This window comes from Euprymna scolopes, chromosome 38 (assembly GCF_053919585.1).
Source record: "Euprymna scolopes isolate OS-2025 chromosome 38, ASM5391958v1, whole genome shotgun sequence".
Taxonomy (NCBI): domain Eukaryota; kingdom Metazoa; phylum Mollusca; class Cephalopoda; order Sepiida; family Sepiolidae; genus Euprymna; species Euprymna scolopes.
This window is the reverse complement of record NC_136519.1, coordinates 621,512-641,320: the sequence shown is the minus strand read 5'-3', so window position 1 is coordinate 641,320 and position 19,809 is coordinate 621,512. Positions and strand designations below refer to the sequence as shown.

At 31.7% G+C, this 19,809-nt stretch overlaps 1 protein-coding gene and 1 long non-coding RNA gene across 2 annotated transcripts; one reads left to right on the top strand and one right to left on the bottom strand.

Annotated features, from left to right (window-relative positions):
- Positions 1 to 2,929: 2,929 nt before the first annotated feature.
- LOC145263040 (uncharacterized) lies at positions 2,930 to 10,432 on the bottom strand. The gene is made up of 2 exons (XM_080119869.1): positions 10,075 to 10,432; positions 2,930 to 4,897 (listed from the first exon to the last, which is right to left on the bottom strand). The coding sequence occupies exon 2, from the start codon at positions 3,678 to 3,680 to the stop codon at positions 3,048 to 3,050; it is 633 nt and encodes a 210-aa protein (XP_079975995.1). The 5' UTR covers positions 3,681 to 4,897; positions 10,075 to 10,432; the 3' UTR covers positions 2,930 to 3,047.
- Positions 10,433 to 10,629: 197 nt separating this feature from the next.
- Positions 10,630 to 18,136, top strand: LOC145263041 (uncharacterized). The gene is made up of 2 exons (XR_013864458.1): positions 10,630 to 10,732; positions 16,146 to 18,136. It is a non-coding gene; the product is annotated as an uncharacterized LOC145263041 (long non-coding RNA).
- The last annotated feature ends 1,673 nt before the right edge of the window (positions 18,137 to 19,809 follow it).

The following is a 19,809-nucleotide window of genomic DNA, read 5'->3' as shown; positions in this document are numbered from 1 at the left end:
ATCAGGGTTAGCAAACATACAAAAACTTGGTCCACGACATAAAACTAATTAGCTAACATTGAACCATGCCCTTCTCTGTAAACCATTTTCAGTCCATTACAGTACAGTGCACTTTCCTACTGTTCTCTGTAGAGAAGCAAGCACTGGCACTCGAACCTAAAACTCGCTCAATACAAAAATACGATAAATGTAAATTTAGGTGCTATCAGAGTTCGAAGTGGCAGCATAAAAATACATTTTTTGTTCTGTGACAGTGAGATTATCTTGTTCATTTGAGCTTGTCCAATTGGGAAGAGGACAAAAGGAAAAAATATGACGGCTACTTGAGGAAGAAGCAAGCATGTTGTGGAAGAGGAAAAATCCTCTTAAGTACAATGCCGAGAGTTAAGAAGAGTTCCAACCTTTTTTCTTTCTTCTTTCTCTGCTTTGAGAATAAGCCAACATTTTTTTCATGGGTGAAACACGAACACAGCTTAGACGGCGAAAGTATTTACATGACTAAATAAGAATTAATTTCCGGAAAAATATCGCTCGATCATGAAAATCAGTAGTAGCAGCTCCATCCCGTGCTCCTCCACTTCTTCTCCCATACCACATTACTTCCAGTTTCGGGCTCAGCGTGAAGGAGTTTTGGTTTGTAAACTGTGACAATAAAATCTATTTCATACCAGTCTCATCGCATCTTTGCCTAATTCCTAACCATCTGCACATTCTACTGTTACAACAATAACATTTATTTATTACAATTACATTTATTATTATATTCCTATGTTTAACATGTTAACTGGATTGCGATTAGTATGTATATATTTAAACGTTATTGGTATATTAAATTCATCCTCAAGAACTTTAAATTGAATATTTTTTATAGGTTTCAATTAATTATTTTCAACCCCTGTCAAGATGTGGATTATCTCATTTTGTTTTATGCTTCAATTTATTAATATTTGCGTAGATGCACAGGGGTAGTTGAAATTGGTTAATCACAATGAAAAGTACAGGAAAATTTTAAATATCTGAAGAAAAGGGGTTAATTAAAGTTCTTGATGATGTTTAACTGTACGAATTACGTCCCTTGGAATATAATAAAAATGGCTTCTTGTTCACTAAAGACATCTCGTCGTTATCTCTCCTTTAATGTTTACTTATTCGTCCTAACAAATACAACAGAATAATACATGGTGGTAGTGATAAACCCCAAGAATGAAACATTAACATAAACAAAAAGCGGAGAACATTGAGGACAGCCCAACAATAATCCAGCCTTCTTACCAGACGAGAAACCATGTGCATTTTGCATCTCCGAAAACGCCATATAGAATTCTTACTCATAAAGCTGTGAGTTGTTTTTGTTTAATATTTTCTTTTCATTCCCTTACATTGTTAAAAAAAACATGTCCAATCAGGCAATAGAACCACACGTGCTGGGATACTAATAATTTGGAGGAATCCATCAAATTCTTCAAGCAGCAATGTGAGGTGATGTAACTAGTTTCTGGTAATCCTATTAACATAAGCGCACTTAGATTTTCAGTACCAAGATTATGGGTGCTAGTTAATTAACTAGTATAATTAATACTAGAAATAATTAAGGGGTGACCAATAAGTGAAGTTAGGCGCTGACAGGGAGAATTAGAGTGAGGAAAGGTTTAATATATTTGATATTTGACAGTGGTAATTTTTAATTATCTCATGACTCACAGACAATGCCAATAGTGATTTTTGTATACAACCTCATCTAGAATAACTGTAGAGCCCTACACTCTAAGGAATGCGAAGTTTTAATATACCTTCTATATTTCTTTGGTTGAGCAATTTTACCACAGAATATACCACTTAGTAATATTATATTATTATTTTCATGAGTTGGAACAATGACAATATTTTTTGTATAGAGCACGCTCTATTGTATTGAGAACTACTGCCATAATATATACCACTAACAGTAGTAATATAGTGTTATTTTCATTACTCCTGGACAATGAAAAATAAATGATAGAGAAGTGTACAAAAAGGAATGAAAAATCTAATAATAAAATCAATTAAATAATTAATGAATGATAAATAAAGAAAAAGTTATTGAAAATAAACGAAAAAATAAGTTAAAACAGAATGATTGAAGAAAATGAAATAAAAATGACTGAAGAAAATTGAGAAAATAATAAAACAAATGAAATAAAATTGAATAAAAGAAAAATGAATAAAAATGAATGAAAATTTTGAATGCAAAAATTTAATAAAAATAAGTTGAAAAATAAATGAAAACGAATAAAAATGCAGAAAAAATGAAAAACTCGAATGAAACATGAATGAAAATGAATTGAAAAATGGAATAAAAAGAATAAAACTTATAAATAAAAAATAGAATAAAAAGAAACAACGAATGAAGAAGTATATGAAGAAATGAAGAAAATTTGAATGAAAGAAAATGAAAAAGTAATGGTTAACAATGAAGTAAAAATCAATGAAAGAAATAATTAAAAAGGAATGAACACTAACAGAAAAAAAAAATTAATTGAATAAAAAGATGAAAAAAATTGAAGGAAAAATATATGAAAGTTTAATTAAAAAATGGATTTTAATAAATAAAATACTGAATGAAAGTCGTAATCATGTATCTTATGTTGTTTCTGAGATTATCTTCTATATAATAAAATGGACATTAGATTAAAATTTTGAATAAGAAAATAGATGAATAAATGTTCAATCTTAACTATAGATGATGAAAACAAATAAAAACTAATATGTCTGCAAATGGTCCTTCTGTGCAAAGCAAGAACCACACAAGAATGTAGTTGCTCTGCCATGTGTCCTCATATGCTGCAACAAGGCTGACTTCGATGTAAAAAGAACCACATACTTCACAAGAATGTGGTCTGTCTCCTGTATTTTTCTGCATATGTTGTGACAAAGTTGATTTCATGTAAAGGAAGAACCACATACTACACAACAATGTTGTTTGTCTTTTTTTTTTTTTTTCATTTTTCTTAAACTTTTTCTTCTAGGGGATGGGACATCCAACCAGATGTCTGACATTTACCCCTAGTTTAGTGAGTCCAACCAAGAGATCTTTTCAGGATTCTAGCCGTCCCTTTCAGTGCAATCGTTTGTATTTCACTTGCACTTGGTTCACCGGGTATGCTTGTTATGTACTTTTTAAAGTTCTTTTTCATAAGTTCAGTTGCTCCTATGATGACTGGTATAATCGAAACGTCTTTTAATTTCCAATTTCGTTTCATATCATACATAAGTCCTTGATACTTTGTTATCTTTTCCCTCTCAACTCTGTTAAGCCCTGTATCATTGGGTACACTGACCTCTATTACGGTCACTTTTTTGTTTGCTCTGTCCCAAATCACTATATCTGGTTTAACAGCTGCATTTTCAAGATATGTAGCAGTAGGGATTATGTAGTCATAGTGAATAGTGTAGTTGTCATTCCCAACTGTTCGTTCGGGTATATGTTCCCAGGATTTTTTACTACACTGAATGTTGAGTTTCTTACATATCTTCCAGTGAAGGTATTTGCAAACTCCGTTATGGCGATCTGTATAATAACCGTCTCCAAGTAGGACTTTGCAACCAGAAATCAGGTGGCCCACACTCTCAACCTCAGTGCTACAGAACCTGCATTTATTATTGTTGCTTAGACCACACATCTTTTTGAAGGCGTTTGTCATGAGGCCCTGGTCTTGTGCAGCCAATATCAACCTCTCTTAGTCGTAATGGAGGGATCCTCTTTTGAGCCAGTCCAGGGAACCATTTGTCTTCTGTATGTGTTTGCATATGCTGCGACAAAGTTTACTTTCAGGAAAAAGAATCACACTCTTCACAAGAATGTGGTTTTCTCTCATGTATGATTTAAAATATGATTCAACAATTGTGACTTCTATATAAAAAACCACATACTTCACATTTTGTCTCCTATGTGTTCGCATATGCAGCGACAAAGTTGACTTCCATGTGAAATAGGAACCACATACTACACAACAATGTAATTTCTCTCACATATGTGTTAGCTTATGACGCAACAAATATGACTTTTTTGTAAAAGATGAACTACATATTTTACAAGAATGTGGTTTGTCTCCTGTATGTGTTTTCATATGACGTGACAAAGTTGACTTATGTGCAAAAGAAGAACCACATACGTCACAAGAATATGGTGTTTCTCCCGTATGTGTTCGCATATGCTCCAACAAATGATATTTATGCGTAAAACAATGACCACATATTTCACAAGAATGTGGTTTGTCTCCTGTATGTGTTTTCATATGCCGTGACAAAGTTGACTTCTGTGCAAAAGAAGAACCACATACTTCACAAGAATATGGTTTTTCTCCCGTATGTGTTCGCATATGATCCAACATATGATATTTATATGAAAAACAATGACCACATACTTCACAAGAATATTTTTTGTCCCCCATATTTGTTTGAACATACTGCAGCAAACTTAATTTTTGTATGAAAGAACCAGATAATTCACAAGAATTTGGTCTGCTTCATTTATACATTGAATGTACCAAAGCAAAATACCTTATCAGTAAAAATTAACCACATATGAAAAAAAAGTTGTTTCTTTTCTGATTGTTTTTTTCACAATAATATGGCTTTTCATTTAGTATCATATCTCAAGTTCTCATTTTAGGTTAAAATGTAAGATCGTTTTAGTATAAAACATGTATGTGACAACAAGATGGATATTTTTAGCAAATCTTACCAGTCCTAATTTGGCTGTGATTTTAGTTTTACCAAATAAACAAGATATTTTTATTCTTTTATATAGGATTTTATTCATAAGAATTTTCCAAATATTTTTAAGCATACTTAAATATTCCATGGAACAAAGATCCATTCAAATCCAATTGTCGATTTCTTTGTGTTAATGCAGATTCTGCAAATATAAAACAAATTTTAAGATACATTTCATATGAAAAAAATTGAATGTTTACGTAGATTCTTATTAAAAACCCAAATTCATTATTAATTAAATTCAAAATACAATTACAGTATTATTGTTGTCAACTGATACACATATACATATATACATATATATATATATATATATATATATATATATATATATATCATATCACTTTAAAATATTGTTTTAATGACATTATAAATCTTTTTTGTAATGGAGGAGGAAATAAATCAGAACATTATTAGAATATTGGTTATGTTATTACATGGTCTATATAACTTCTGTCTCTAACATTGTGATGTATCATTATATGTATATTTATATTATTATATGTTTTAACATTTTGAAATTGTCTAGTTTCTTGAATGGGCATATAATGTCTGTTGATCGTCTCTAATGTTCATATGTGTGGATATTCTTTAAACAGTGAGTATAACAACTATGGACAATGACAACTCACACAGTTTTTACTAAAGTGATGGATAATATTGTTGGTGTGGACACCAACAAAAGACACATACCTTTTCAAAGTTTCTTTTGAGTTTCCTGCAAGTCCTTTTCTTTTGAAAAGGGAACACACAAAAATGTTAATGATATTTGGATATAATCATTTATTTCCATGCTGGGTCTTTTCTCAGAATTGGCATAATCTTACAAATTAACATTTTGCTAATTTGCATCCTTTAACTTTAATAGGCGTCAAGTCCACACTCTGGAGCATAAGAATGCTGTCTGTTCGCTAATACATTGAATATGGAACTTATCTCACACTGTCCATGTATATATCTACATAAATCTTTTTTTTTTTTTGTTCTTTGACGTCACTAATAAAATCATCTTTATTGTTTATATTAATTCCTACTTATGTTAGTTATGCAAACTAAAATCCATTTTCATTAAGTTACCATTCTTGGTACATATTTTAACATAAATATATCATCTTTAAATCCCTAATCTTCTCTGATAACATTCTTTCTATTTTTCAAACTATAGACATGAAAGATCACAGAGAAGTATTAGATGGCTTAAATGATTGCATTTTTTGTGAGCCGTTTTGTTATGGGTTGAAATAGTTGCTTAGGAGTCAAAATTGAAAGAATTCACAACTTAGCAAGTGTACTGTGTAAATACCATCTTATCCCTGGCATCTCCTCGTGCGTTGATTAACGTGTCACTTTGTTGCACATTAAGTATATATATTGTAAATTTACAATGCCTTAAGAATGCTTGCTTTGGCAGAGCCATGGTTATCATGAACTGCTATTAACAGTAGGAATGAGGTTTTGCCAGCAAGTCATTTTTTTCTTATTCTTTTTACATTCCTAAATTCCAGGCTTCATAATGTTATTATATAAGAATTTTACAAAAAGAAAATATATTTACATAAAAAAAGATAAAAATCTTCATGTATGAGTCTGTCACTGGATGAAAATGTCATATTCCAAAAAAGTCACGTAAATTGATCAAGTAGATTTATACATGGAAAATCACATTTTTTACGATTTTCAATGATTATCGTTTATAAAAATTACGATTTTCAATGATTATCGTTTATAAAAATTAAGTACACTGTTATAAAGTTCATTCTTCTCTTAATAATTGCTGAAAATTTTGTATTGATTGGATAATTACCTGACTTTTGGTAGATTTTTAAAAAGACGGTCCGTCAAAAAGTACTTACCTGCCCCCCCCCTCCAGTTTTGGCGGTGCCTAATTAAATTGGTATTAACTTTAAAGCAGACAACTGTAATGATATCGCTGCTCTATTGTTTCTGTGACTTTTGTATAGACTCTTTCGTCCCGGTTTCCTGATGTAACTTTTGTATGCACTCACGCATGCGCATAGCAATCTTTTAATAAAGCGGGAAGCCATTGTTAATTCAGTTCCTCTCTTGACCAGATACACGTGTTCCAGGTCTCATTCTTACACATATATGCATGACAAGAACAACTAAGTACTCCTTAGCTTTCAGTTAAAAATCTGTTTTCTGTGGTATTTGTTTAGTCTGTAGAAGCCATGTTCCCAGGCATTAGCTCATATTTGAAAAGTGATGGCTTTTAAAGGAAGTGAGTCCCCACTCTAAACTGATCTTGTGACTAACCTTACCGCTGTGAAAGGTATGTAAACAAATCAAGATTTCAGGGTTGGTCCAAAGCACATTACAAATTATGTTGCTACAAATGCTATGCTCTACATTTCATTGACTTTTATAAGTGAATTCTAGTGGATAAGAAACAACACGTGTACAGACCGCTCTACAAGGGAAAGCTAACTGCAACAACTCTAAGGGCTTCCATACAGAATGTAGTAAACCCTTATTCAGTCCCTTATGCAAAATCTTCCGTTTTTTTTTTTAATTATTATTAAGAGATCTAATGAACGTTAACACAAAATTAACATATTTCACAATTTGTCTTAGAGACTAAAGGATTCATAAGCTGATTATCCTGTTGCCAAACCCATTTACTTTCAACTGAAGATAGATAGTCCTTGAACCTAGCAAAGTTTTTTGCTAGTCTTATCCCCCGCGTCATCCTGACTCTTTCAAGATTTGATTTGGTTTGGAATGAAATCAGGCTCACCTTTTATCTTCTATCACTAATCCTTGGAGGTGTTTGTGGATGAGAAGTCACTTCTTTATATAAAAGCTGCATTCACTAATACCTAACTCTGCAATTGTATGGCTAGTAGATCAATAATAGAAATGGAGTTGCTTCTACTTTTTGTTTATTTGTTTTGTTTTGTTGAAATCCATTCTATTTCGACGATCCAGCACCCCGTCAACTTTGACATGGTATGATATTTTATCCAGAGTCTGCAACATAATGCCTTTCTTCTACTGTTTTTGACATATTATGTGTGGTTTAATCCGTACCACATGTCATGGGTGCAATGATAGAAGTGGTTTTACTTTGTGGTTGAAGTAATGCTCTTGCTTTCTGTTGCCTACGTCATTATCTTGTTTATATTTTGGGGGTAATTCTGGTTTGAGTAGATCATTTCTGGTTGTAAGAAGTGATTTTAGTCGTCTAGACATCAGTTTCTGTGCTGGTGATAAGAGGACTTTACCTGCGGTATTCCTGTGATCCAATATGGCTGAATATAAAAGGAAATATATAGGAAAACAAATGAACACATATCTAAAGAAATGGCAAAAACACTAGAGGATGACCTCCAATCTGTAGTGGAATGGGGACAAAAATGGATGGTCACATTTAATGCTGCCAAGACTAAACTGGTTTCCTTCAATAATTACAAGAAACCTTCTCTGCCACCAATAGCAATGGCTAGTGACTCTTTATCTGAGAGTACATCTTTCAAACTCCTTGGCCTAATGCTCACAGGAAACATGAGTTGGAACAATTACATTGAAAGCATTGCCAGGGCTGCTGCAAAGAAGGTAGACTCTCTCTACCGTGCTAGAAAACTACTAACATCCGAAAGTATCCTATACCTCTATAAGGTCACCATTCGCGCATGTATGGAGTATTGCTGTCACATTTGGGCTGGTGCATCTGCTACTAGTCTCTCGCTCCTAGACAAGGTTCAAAAGAGAGTCGCCAATCTGATAGGCCCTAAACTAGCATCTAAGCTTCAGCCTCTGTCCCATCGACGAAATGTTGCATCCCTCTGCCTGTTCTACAAGTATTTTAGTGGTGAATGCTCTGACGAACTGCAAGCACTTATGCCCCCCCGACGTGAGCACCCTCGACAAACCCGACAGGCTGCTAAATCCCACCCCCACACTGTAGAGATCCCTAGATGTAAAAGATCTTTCTACTCCAGTAGTTTCTTCCCCAGAACCGCTAGACTCTGGAATTCCATTCCAGGTCCCTGCTTCCCCAACTGTACTGACATGCAAAAGTTCAAGTGTAATGTGAACCGACATCTTGCTGCCCAAATCCCAACATAGTACCCCAGTAGTTGTTGCCCCTGATAGTAGCCCCTTACACCAAAGTGGGAATGTACCTTGTTTAGTGTGAAAATGGAATTAAAAAATAAATTAATTAATTAACCTTATCTTCCTTCGCTTTCTGGAAGAGGTTTTTGTAAGCAGATCCCACTTTTCTATTTGCCTTGCTATTGTAAGTACTGACAGGTGTGTGCGTGTGTGCGTGTGCGTGTGTGTATGTGTGTAAAACATCACTTTCTGACGAAGGTGTAAAATTGGGGTTTACTAAATTGGGGTTCATTATCAATGACCACCTCATCTGGTATTCCATGTTCAAAATTGTGTTTAGATTTAGTGATTACTGTCCTAATTGTGTATATCGTAGCCTCGCCACTTTCACAGCGAGACTACTCAAATAGAATAATGGCGTGCATTTTTGTTTTTTTAGATTACATGTTTCATGTAATTTTTATATCTAAGATTCTAATAATTCCCTTACTTGAATGAACTTTCAGTGTAACATAATTTTTATATAATCTTGAAAAATATTTTTTTTAATTTAAAAGCAGAGACACAGAAAAATAATTAAACTTTAAAAAATGGTAAAAATTATATAAATGTTCATGGTAGAAATGTATGGATGACCGGTTGGGGAAAAACAAGAAAACCAGCACTCCGTACCTCCCTCTAACTACCTGACGCCATCCTCAGACAGCCTTTTGACTTTCAGCACATTTTGGGTTTCGGTAGAATCCACATCTATACAAATTCGTTTGTTTTGGTTTGTAGAAGCTAGAATCTCTCGCCTTTGGAGGATAATTAAACTATTTTAAAAAAAAATTTAATTGTACAAACAATGTGTTTTTTATTATTCAATTCAATATCTTTACTTTGAAATAGATCCAGTAATATTTATCTTTCAATGATTTTTTTTTTTTTTACAATGAATTTACTTAACTTCAAAATTTAGCTGAATTTATCAGCTTCCAAATGTCGCTGTAAAAATATTTTTCATTATAACTTTTTTTTCACGTATATAAATATTTCTTTTCCTTTTGGAAATTAACTTTAGGCTTTAATCTTTCAAATACAATCAAAATGTAGTCGGAAACATACAAAAAAAAATATGATAAACCGGCTTTCAAAATTATTTCCCCCTATTTTTTTTTCGTCATTATTGCTCGTACCTAGTATACAGCCGTATTTTATAAAATCGAAACAAAAAGAAAAAAAAAAGAGTGAATTAATGCTTACTTTTTCCAAATTTTGTTGCGCATAATTTGTCTACTTTAAAGAAAGAATATGATGAAAATCTTGTCTTACTAATAAAACATTTTCCTCAAATGAAATAGCTGACATGATACACATCTGGATTATCTCTCCTTACTAATCGCTTTTCGGTTAAGACATTTCCTTTTATTTTGATTCGTATTTAAAAAATAAAATGATTTAATTACAAAATTAAATCAAGCAGACTGTATTACGTTTCTCCGTAAATATGCTAACCATATTAATTTTTGAAAGAACAGACATAATGAATTACTTCGTGATCTTCGGAATTTAAATGCAATTTGGATGCATTTAGAAAGCCTAATGACGTGATACGAAAGAGAGAGAGAGAGAGAGAGAGAGAGAGAGAGAGAGAGAGAGATCATGATTTATTAATTATAAATGATGACTAATTAAACGAATTAAAACATTCCATTTTAAAACATAACTCCATCCCAGAAATAGTGTTTATTTTTTCATTTACTTTGTGTTAAAGTAGATAAGAAAAAGCTTTGAAAGAGAAACAAACATTATTATCCAATCAAAGAACAGCAATTTTTCAGTCCGACAACAAAAATAAAAATAAAAATATTTAAAAATACACACAAATTCATTAATTCAAACAGAAACGCAGTTTGAAAAGGTAAGTTTTGTTATTTTTTAAAAATTTATCTTTTGGTTTTATTGCGTCAAACTACATCATAAAATGTAAATGTTTGCAAGATCACGTGTTTTTATTTCGTCTTGCATTTCAATTTTAGCTGATATTTTATTTATTTGGATGAAAAAAATTGTACTCTTGCATAATTTGATCAGAATTCTCGTGAATTCCCGTCAAGCATGGATCGGGCGAGACCGGCAGTTATCAGTGTCAAAATGAAAAAAAAAAAAAAAAAAAAGAAAAAAATACAAGTGCAAATAATCAAAAATAACAACAAAAACAAGTACCTTGAAAAATGAAAATATGTTTATTTTATTTTAGTATCTTTTTTCTTTTTTTTTTTTTGCAAAATATTTGTCGACAGAAAGTTTTGTTTTTTTTCTCCAAGAAAAGATTTTTTAACCGTATAATTGTTAGGCGTAAGTAAAAGTTCTTTTTGTTTTTTGTAACCGTATATTTTTTCTTGTTTTTTTTTTTTCATATTCAATACTTGTTCAGTCAAGTTCTTTTGGTGGCACTGTCCATTTGTACATCTCCAGGAGAAACCATCATTTTACACACTATCTTTTTTTAAAGTAAACATTTGTGTTTACAATTGTTGCACCTCATTTTTGGGGGACAGCCATTTCTTCTGACAATATGAGATTGTCTGCATAGTGCATCGATGCTTTCATTTCTTTTTCTAACATGTAAAGATTTATTTTCTTGTCTGTCATTTTTCTGTTTGGCGAGTTTGAAAATATATTTGTTTGTCAGCTTTTTTTTCTTTTTTTTTTTGTTGGTTTAGTCGCTGTCTTCCAATTCGAATGTCGTCTGCTTCCATTTAGATAGCGCTTTTGCTTTGGCTAATCAAACTCCCAAAAATTCAATTAAAAAAATAATAAATAACTGATCAGAAAATAAAGTCACCCCCGCTCCCTTAATATCACCTTAAAAATTACTAAAAACATAACAGAAAAAAAAATTAAATAAAATAAAAAGTCAAGTTAGCGTTTCAACATTTGAACAACGCTCGGCTGACACCGATGATTGCCGGTCTCGCCCGATCCATGCTTGACAGGAATTCATGAGAATTCGGGTGCAAGAGTACCAAAAAAAAAAAAAAAAAAGCTAAATGGAGGTCATCTCGAACATATACTGCAGAATGAAGAAAAAAGGCCAAAGACCCTAGTGTTTTAAAGTGATGTTTTGAATATAATAAACTAGTTATGACCAAAGTTTGAGTTCATTCGGACAAAACACTAAGAAACCGGGCCTAATTAGCATTGGAGCCCATTTTTTGGGGGGTCACCCTGAATATATATATATATATATATATATATATATATATATATATATATATATATATATACACACAATACGAACGTGTAAAAATGGAATATTTTGTTTTGGTTTAGGAAAGAGCAGAAATGACGGTTAAACTTTCTAATTTTGACTGGGGCTTCTCGAGTCAGTATGGATGGTCAGAAGTGTTATAAAGTCCTGGTTGGATGTAGAGTGTTATTTGAACTTTTACAAACTTTGTAAAGAATATATTTTAAAACAGGTTTAGATAAAAGATCTTTATTTAAAAAATATATTTATTTTTAAAAAATAAACATCATAAAAATACTTTATCAACAAAAAATATTTTTAATCAAACATTAAAAAAATGTATTTTACTTTTACAAACATAAAAATAAACATCATAAAAATCTTTTTTTTTATTGTGCTTACAGATGACGTCCCCGAAGAGGCTTAGCCTGTGATTCCGGCTCAACACCTTCCTCGCCGTTATCTCTACTTTTTAATTCTTTTTTTTGTTTTTGATAAAGTATTTTATTCTGTAGTAAAAAAAACAAATTTTTAAACATTGATAATAAAATAAATTATTTTAAAATTTTTAAATATATTTTTTATAATATTTAAATATTATAAATATATAAATATTATTCAAATAACCTTCTACTTCCAACCAGAAATTTATAACACTTCTGGTTATCCATACTAACTCAACAGGCTCTGATCAAAATTGAAAAGGTGTCTCTTCAGTTTAACCGAAATGACAAATCACTATACTTTTTAAAATAATTATTAAAACCAAAAACTGCATAGTATCCATCAGTTCAAAATTCACATTTGTGAACTGCCTCGTTATAAGCCTGACAGCCATTATTTTTATTAAAATGATTGTGTATTGTGATCCTTTGTAATTCAACAAAGTAATTTTTAAATCTTTAAACTGGCGAAAAAAATTTGTTTTTTTTAGTAAATTAAAGTTTAGAGGCAAAAGTCTTGTATTATTATCTGTTCTCCTCAATCTAATAATTGTAGCAGAAGGCTGAGAATAGTGAAGGTGCTAGTCGAACAAGGAAGACACTGTCAAAAGTTGTATAACTTGAAATACGAATCATAATTGGTTGATATGAATTGATGCCTTGTTTTATTACAGCCTTTCTCATTGGTTGACTTGAATTTTAAGCCACGCTCATGCATGCAAATTAAACTGACAAAGTTAGATCGTGATTAGCTTTCTAAGATGATGACGGTCTGTTTGTGCTTATCATACAAGCTTCATGAATTCATTATTTGAGGGCAAAGTGAACCGACACTGTTTGTATATGTGTCTACAGAAATTGGAACCAGAAAGGAAAGGTAATGAAAAAATTGGAACAACCTCATTCATATTTAATAAGAACAGAACTAGGCAGGTAGCTAAGTCATAATAGATGTCATCTTTTAAAAACAAAAGAAAATCTTTCACACATCAACTACACAAGATGATTTTGAAAATATATTTAATGGAGAAAATAGTCAAAGACAAAATTCCTGAAAAGCACACAAAACAGAACAATAATTAATCGTACAAAGGGAGGAAGAACAATCATTTAATAAATGAGAAAAAAGAAAGTTATTTTTTTTAGTAAAAAACTGGAGATGTTAGATATACATGAGTTCTTTCCCTTAACCGTGATTACTCATACTATTTCTTATACTGCAATCTCCCACCATATAATAGACAAAAGACGTTGGTTAACTACTATATTTTAGTTTTCATTAAATATTCTGTAGTGTTTACACAAGTCATGTATTCGTTCATATACTAATTAAATTTAACTTTTAAAATTAAATTTAACTTTTAAAATTAAAATTAACTTAATATAAAACAAATGACTAGTATTAAATTCTTAATTAGATTTCTTACAATCAAAAGTGTTTTAGATGTCTATTGACTGTGTTTATATTAATTTCAGTTCAAAATCAAAAGTCTGTTGGTTTTGTTTACTTGGGAAAAATCAGGTATTACATTTCTGTAATAAATTGGGATAAAAACAAAACAGAGGTCATTAGCATGCATTCTTGTGATGTGTCAAATACATGACTGTTTCTGTCATCAAGCATAGCCATTATTTGTTTTTTAAGTATAAGCAGTGGTCTGACACACACCATTACAAGGCCCTCTCCCTGGATAATTGATTACCAAAGAAACAATGTGGGTGACAGTCCTGTCAAAGGTACCTGCAGATGTATGTCACTGCAAGGATTGTTGAAATAATGAGTGCAACTGGGTCTGCAAGATTGATGAGAATATTTCGTAGCATACATGTCCTTGCATGGTTTTGAAAGTGATGAGCGAGTGCAAGTTGGTCTATGTGATTGTTTGTTCATCTGTAAGTTAAAAGTGGTGAATGAGTGCAAGTAGGTAGACACAATTTTTAGTGTTCTTAGTCAGCAAGTGCGCCTGCAGAGTCTAAGAGATGAGTGCAAGTGAGTCTGCATTTGTTGATTATGTCATCCATGTGGGGAGTGAATTTTCAGGATTGGTGGTGCACTATAGTTGAATTCAGTTGCACAATGTTTGCAAATGAGTCTGCAGTGCCAAGTAATGCTGATGACAGTCAATCAGCGAGTAACTGCCAAGGTTGCTCTCGTAGTGTGTTATGCTGAGTCATTGCATTTGGGATTGTGTCAAATCGTCAGAGGTGTTCAGGTTTGAATCAACAGAGTTCTTCAGGATCGTGTAGTGTCAAATTATTGAAGGTGTTCAGGTTTGAATCGATGGAGTTTTTCAGGATTGTGTTGTGTCAAATCAACATAGGTGTTTGGGTTTAAATGGACGGTGTTGTTTATTATTTGATGGTGTTGTTTTATTATGATCATATGTTGAATTAATCGAGGCATTCGGGTTCAAAACAATGGAATTGTTCAGGATCGTGTCAAGTCACATGAACGAAATTGTTTGGGACCGTGCTGCTGCATGTGATATTAATTTTTTTTGTTCTCTCTTCCCTTATCAAGCAACAAGCTATTTTGGCCATTATGGTCTTCGACTCAAAGCTGGACCTGCTGACTAGAAAATAGTGAGTCTTAATTGAATGCTGATTTTCCTAACTCAACTGTGTTGAATATCTGAAATGGCTACTAATTGACTTCTGTGGAAAAGAGTAGTACTGATTCTCCTTACTGTGAACAATGACAAATATATATTGGAGTTCATGCACATAACAATAATTAAAAAAAAAAAAAGTTATATTACTCTTGTTGGTTAGAAATGCATTACTAATTATTGATACATAAGAACATTGTAATTCTTGAATAAAATTAAATGAACTCTTCTTCAACAGCATTGCAATACAAATCCCAACTCCAATGCACTTTCTATGCTATCAAATATTCAACTGTCTATCTTTCCCAGTTCCTCCTTCTTAAAATAGTTTTTCTCCTCATATACAAATGAATACCATCTATAAAAAACTAACTATGGACACAAATCTTCCACTGAAAATCGAGTGCTGAACATGTGAAAAAGTCCACCTGTTTAAAAGTAGGTAACACTTCATTTTCTTTTCGATTGTTCCAGCAGAATCCTTTATATTTTAAACCACAGATATTCATACAGATATGGTTGACATGGTCCATATGTTTTTTAAAGCGAAAACACAGTTTTGTCATTATTTGGATGTATTTTAATTTTCTAATTTTTGATTAAAATATTTCTTTTCAGTTAGACTAAGTTTAATCTAAAAAATATTGTTTTTAATAATCAAGTCTGAAAATGGTTTCTTGATAAAACGTCTATATGAAACAATTTATTTTGGTTGTCCTTCTAGCATAATCTCTACAACCTTTTAAATTATGATTTTAAATATCACAAATCCAACCTGTGTCATTCAAAATACATCTGACACAATTTATATACCTTTATAAATTACGATCTGATTATTATCTTCAGTTTTTTTTATCATGGATTTAACTCACAACCTTTAGGAAAGGAATTGCTTCTTGAATATCTCTTAACCAACACCCTTATCCACAAGCCTATGTATCATGCCAAAAGATATTAAGTTTAATGCCATATGAATAAAAATTTAATGTCTTTAAATGTAAATAATGAAATTTTGGTTTTTATTTACAGATGTTCCTGGTAATAAGATTTTCATAAATTTGGGTGGATCATCATTTCCTTGCTGATTTACTTTCTGTTTTATATGGAATACAAAAGAAAAATTTCTTGTAAAAATATTTTCCCTTGACTAAGAGAAGCTTCTTAAATAATTAAAATAAGGATCATTTATCAAACCAAAAATTTGGCCAGACCTTGTTTTCAAGAATGGCGAATTCAAAATAATATATAAACTCAGAACCGAGGAAAGAAATTATGTTAATCTGTTTTAATCAATAGACTTTAAGCTGTAATAAAGACTCCAATAATCACAGTGGAAACAAATATTCTAATGACGAATGTGATTCATCATTTACAAGAAATTCCAAACAGAATAAAATAATGGAAAAACACATTAAACAAAAGCTATATTCTTGTAACGTGTGTGATTATTCCTGTTCTTGGAAATCAGATTTAGTCAACCATATTCGAACACACACTGGTGAAAGGCCATATTCTTGTAATGTATGTGGATATTCTTGTTCTCGGAAATCAAATCTAGTTATACATGTGCGAACACATACCGGAGAAAAGCCATATTCTTGCAGTGTGTGTGAATTTTCTTGTTCTCGGAAATCGAATTTAGTCAAACATGTGCGTACACATACAGGAGAAAAGCCATATTCTTGTAAAATATGTGAATATTCTTGTTCTTGTAAATCACGTTTAGTCATTCATATGCGTACACACACTGGTGAAAAGCCATATTCTTGTAAAATATGTGAATATTCTTGTACTTGTAAATCGAGGTTGGTCGAACATATGAGGATGCACACGGGAGAAAAACCATATTCTTGTAAATTATGTGAATATTCTTGTTCTCAGAAAACACATTTAATCAGACATGCACGTACACATACAGGGGAAAAGCCATATTCTTGTGATGTTTGTGAATTTACTTTTTCTGAGAGTTCACATTTAGTTGTTCATATGCGAACACATACAGGGGAGAAGCCATATTCTTGTGATGTTTGTGGATTTTCTTGTTCTCAGCATTCAAATTTTGTTAGACATGTACGTACACATACAGAAGAAAAGAAACTGGAATCTTAGGCAGATATCAATCATACCAATTATTATAGGAGCTACAGTGCTTACTAAGAAGAACTTGAAGCCCTACCTAACTAATATTCCTGGTGAACCAAGTGCAAAAGAAATCCAGACAATTGCACTTAAAGAGCAGCGAGGATATGAAAAAGAGCTCTCGGTTGGTTTCAATAAAAAGCAGGGGAGTGTTGGCAGCTGGTTTGACTTCCCCATACCCAGCATTACAATCTTCAAAGAGAGAAAAGAAATGATACATGGTTGAACAAAGCTTAGAATGAGAAGATAACCAATTTTTTTATATATGATGTGAAAAGAAGCTGGAATCTTATGATTTCCATCATTTCAGTAATCATGAGATCTATTGGGTTCCTGAAAAAGTGAGTTGGAAAATCATCTGGCAAGTATAGTTTGTGAAACAAGTGCAAAAGAAACAAGCTATTGTGTTTAACGAGAGAGTTAGAATCCTGAAATGATCTCTTGGTTGGAGTCCTTGAAATAAATGTTTGGTATCTGATAGGATATCTCATCAGCAACACAAACAAATGAAAAGAAGTTGATAAAAAGGGGAGGAAAAGCCTTATTCTTCTGATGTATGTGGATATTATTCTTATGAATTAACTTTAGTCAAACGTGGTCACAAAGACCTACACAAATGAAGTCAATCATCTTTCTCTTTCTTTGAGATCCGTTGGTAGAATTACATAGATTGTGCCATAAACTCTCCATTACACCAACAAAATGTTTCATCCAATGGATCAGGCTTTTTAACCTAGGGCAGGCAATCAATGTACTATCAATACAAACCTTCAAAAACAAGGTTATATTTATGTCAGAGTGGTCCATGGTGATACTCTGTTAGTAAAAATTTGATATAGGTTTCTTAGTAATCATTTGTTTATAAAAATATCTAGTTTTCACTGGATCTTTGTCATTCTCATTGATCAAATCTTCATACAACTTCTTGGTGTCTACTGCATTTTTATCTAAAACAGTGTAGTAACTTTTCTATATTTGATTATACAACGGTTGCAGTCTGATCCACCTAAACCAGAAGAATACTACTTAAATTTTAGATCTCTCATGGTGTCATTTATTGTTATTTTGACATCAGCAGTTTTGGTTCAAAATTGAACACATGCATCTTCATTTGTCAGATTCCCTTAGCTGTTCTATTGTAGAGAATAACCAAGTTGAGTAAATTATTATCTGTCGTTTTTTTCTCAAATAATATAGAGAGGGCAAAGTGTTCAAAGACGTAAGGACGAGAATTATTGGAATTAGATTGTGCAATATGGAAATGAGTCCAATTAAATTATTATTCATGAGAAAGATTCGCTCAATATTCAACAAATTAATTCTGTCAGAAATTAATGTCAAAAGAATTAATGACACTTTAAAAAAGTATAGGTCAGGTGATAAAATTTATTTTTTGAATTATTTATATAAGGTAACATGGCTAGAAAGCATAATTGAAGATTGGATATGAATGATAATATATAGAATTGAACATTTAAAATAGAAGATCAAAAGACATGAATTAAATTAAAAATAAATTTATGTCAGTGAATGAAAGAGATGAAGGGCCTATGGATATAATGTACATTTGACGTAACTAAAATTTGGTGTAACTAAACAGCTTTTAATTCATCAGAAAACCTTTAATTCCAAAATTATGTTTGAGCAAACGCAAATGGATTTCAACAGAAACAATGGAATTTGATCCTGAAAGGAAAAAATATTTCCGAAAGACAGTGGGAGTAGATGTATTGGCATGGCTTCAGCACGTTGCTACAGCCCACTTGTATTTAAGGGGAAGTTTGGTGTTAATTGGAGCTGCAAGTTTGAATGCGGACACTTAGCAGTTTATTGTCAACTAACTGATCAGTTATTGCTACCCAACTCGGGGTTTTGTTATTGTATGTAACAGAATAAATCTATTCTATATTTTATATCGAAAATACATGTATTATGCAAGGGAAATACCTCCAATGATCATAATTTCATGTATTAATTATGCAAGGTGGCAAAGCTGATTAAATATATTCTATTCAGATTATACAAGAGAAATAGATCTTCTGAACCCATTTTAATATAGAAAGTACACAAGAGGAAAGACCGATTTAACAGTGATTTAAAACTCATTATCCTTATGCCATATGGTGATTATACAACTCCAAACTAATTCAACTGTTATTTCATTCAGATTATACAAGAGAAATAACTGGAATGCCCCTAATTTAATTTAGTAATTATACAAATAAGGTACATACAAATGGAATAGCCGATCTCCCAAATTCAAAAAAAATTTGACACTTCTCTTAAATATTCACCAGAATTCAAGAAATCAACCAATTTTAATGAAATATTCATTTGGATTTTTAAAAACGTTTTATGAAAATAAAACACTATAGATGTTAATAATATAAACAATATGTTAACATAATCCTCATATATTACAAAAAAGACCCTAAATGCGGTGTTAATAAATTAATATAATTCAGGGAGAAATTAATTTATTGAATCAAGAATCTCATCACTTTAGCATTTTAATTTAATGTCTTCCCCCAAAAAATATATGATTGTAAAACAT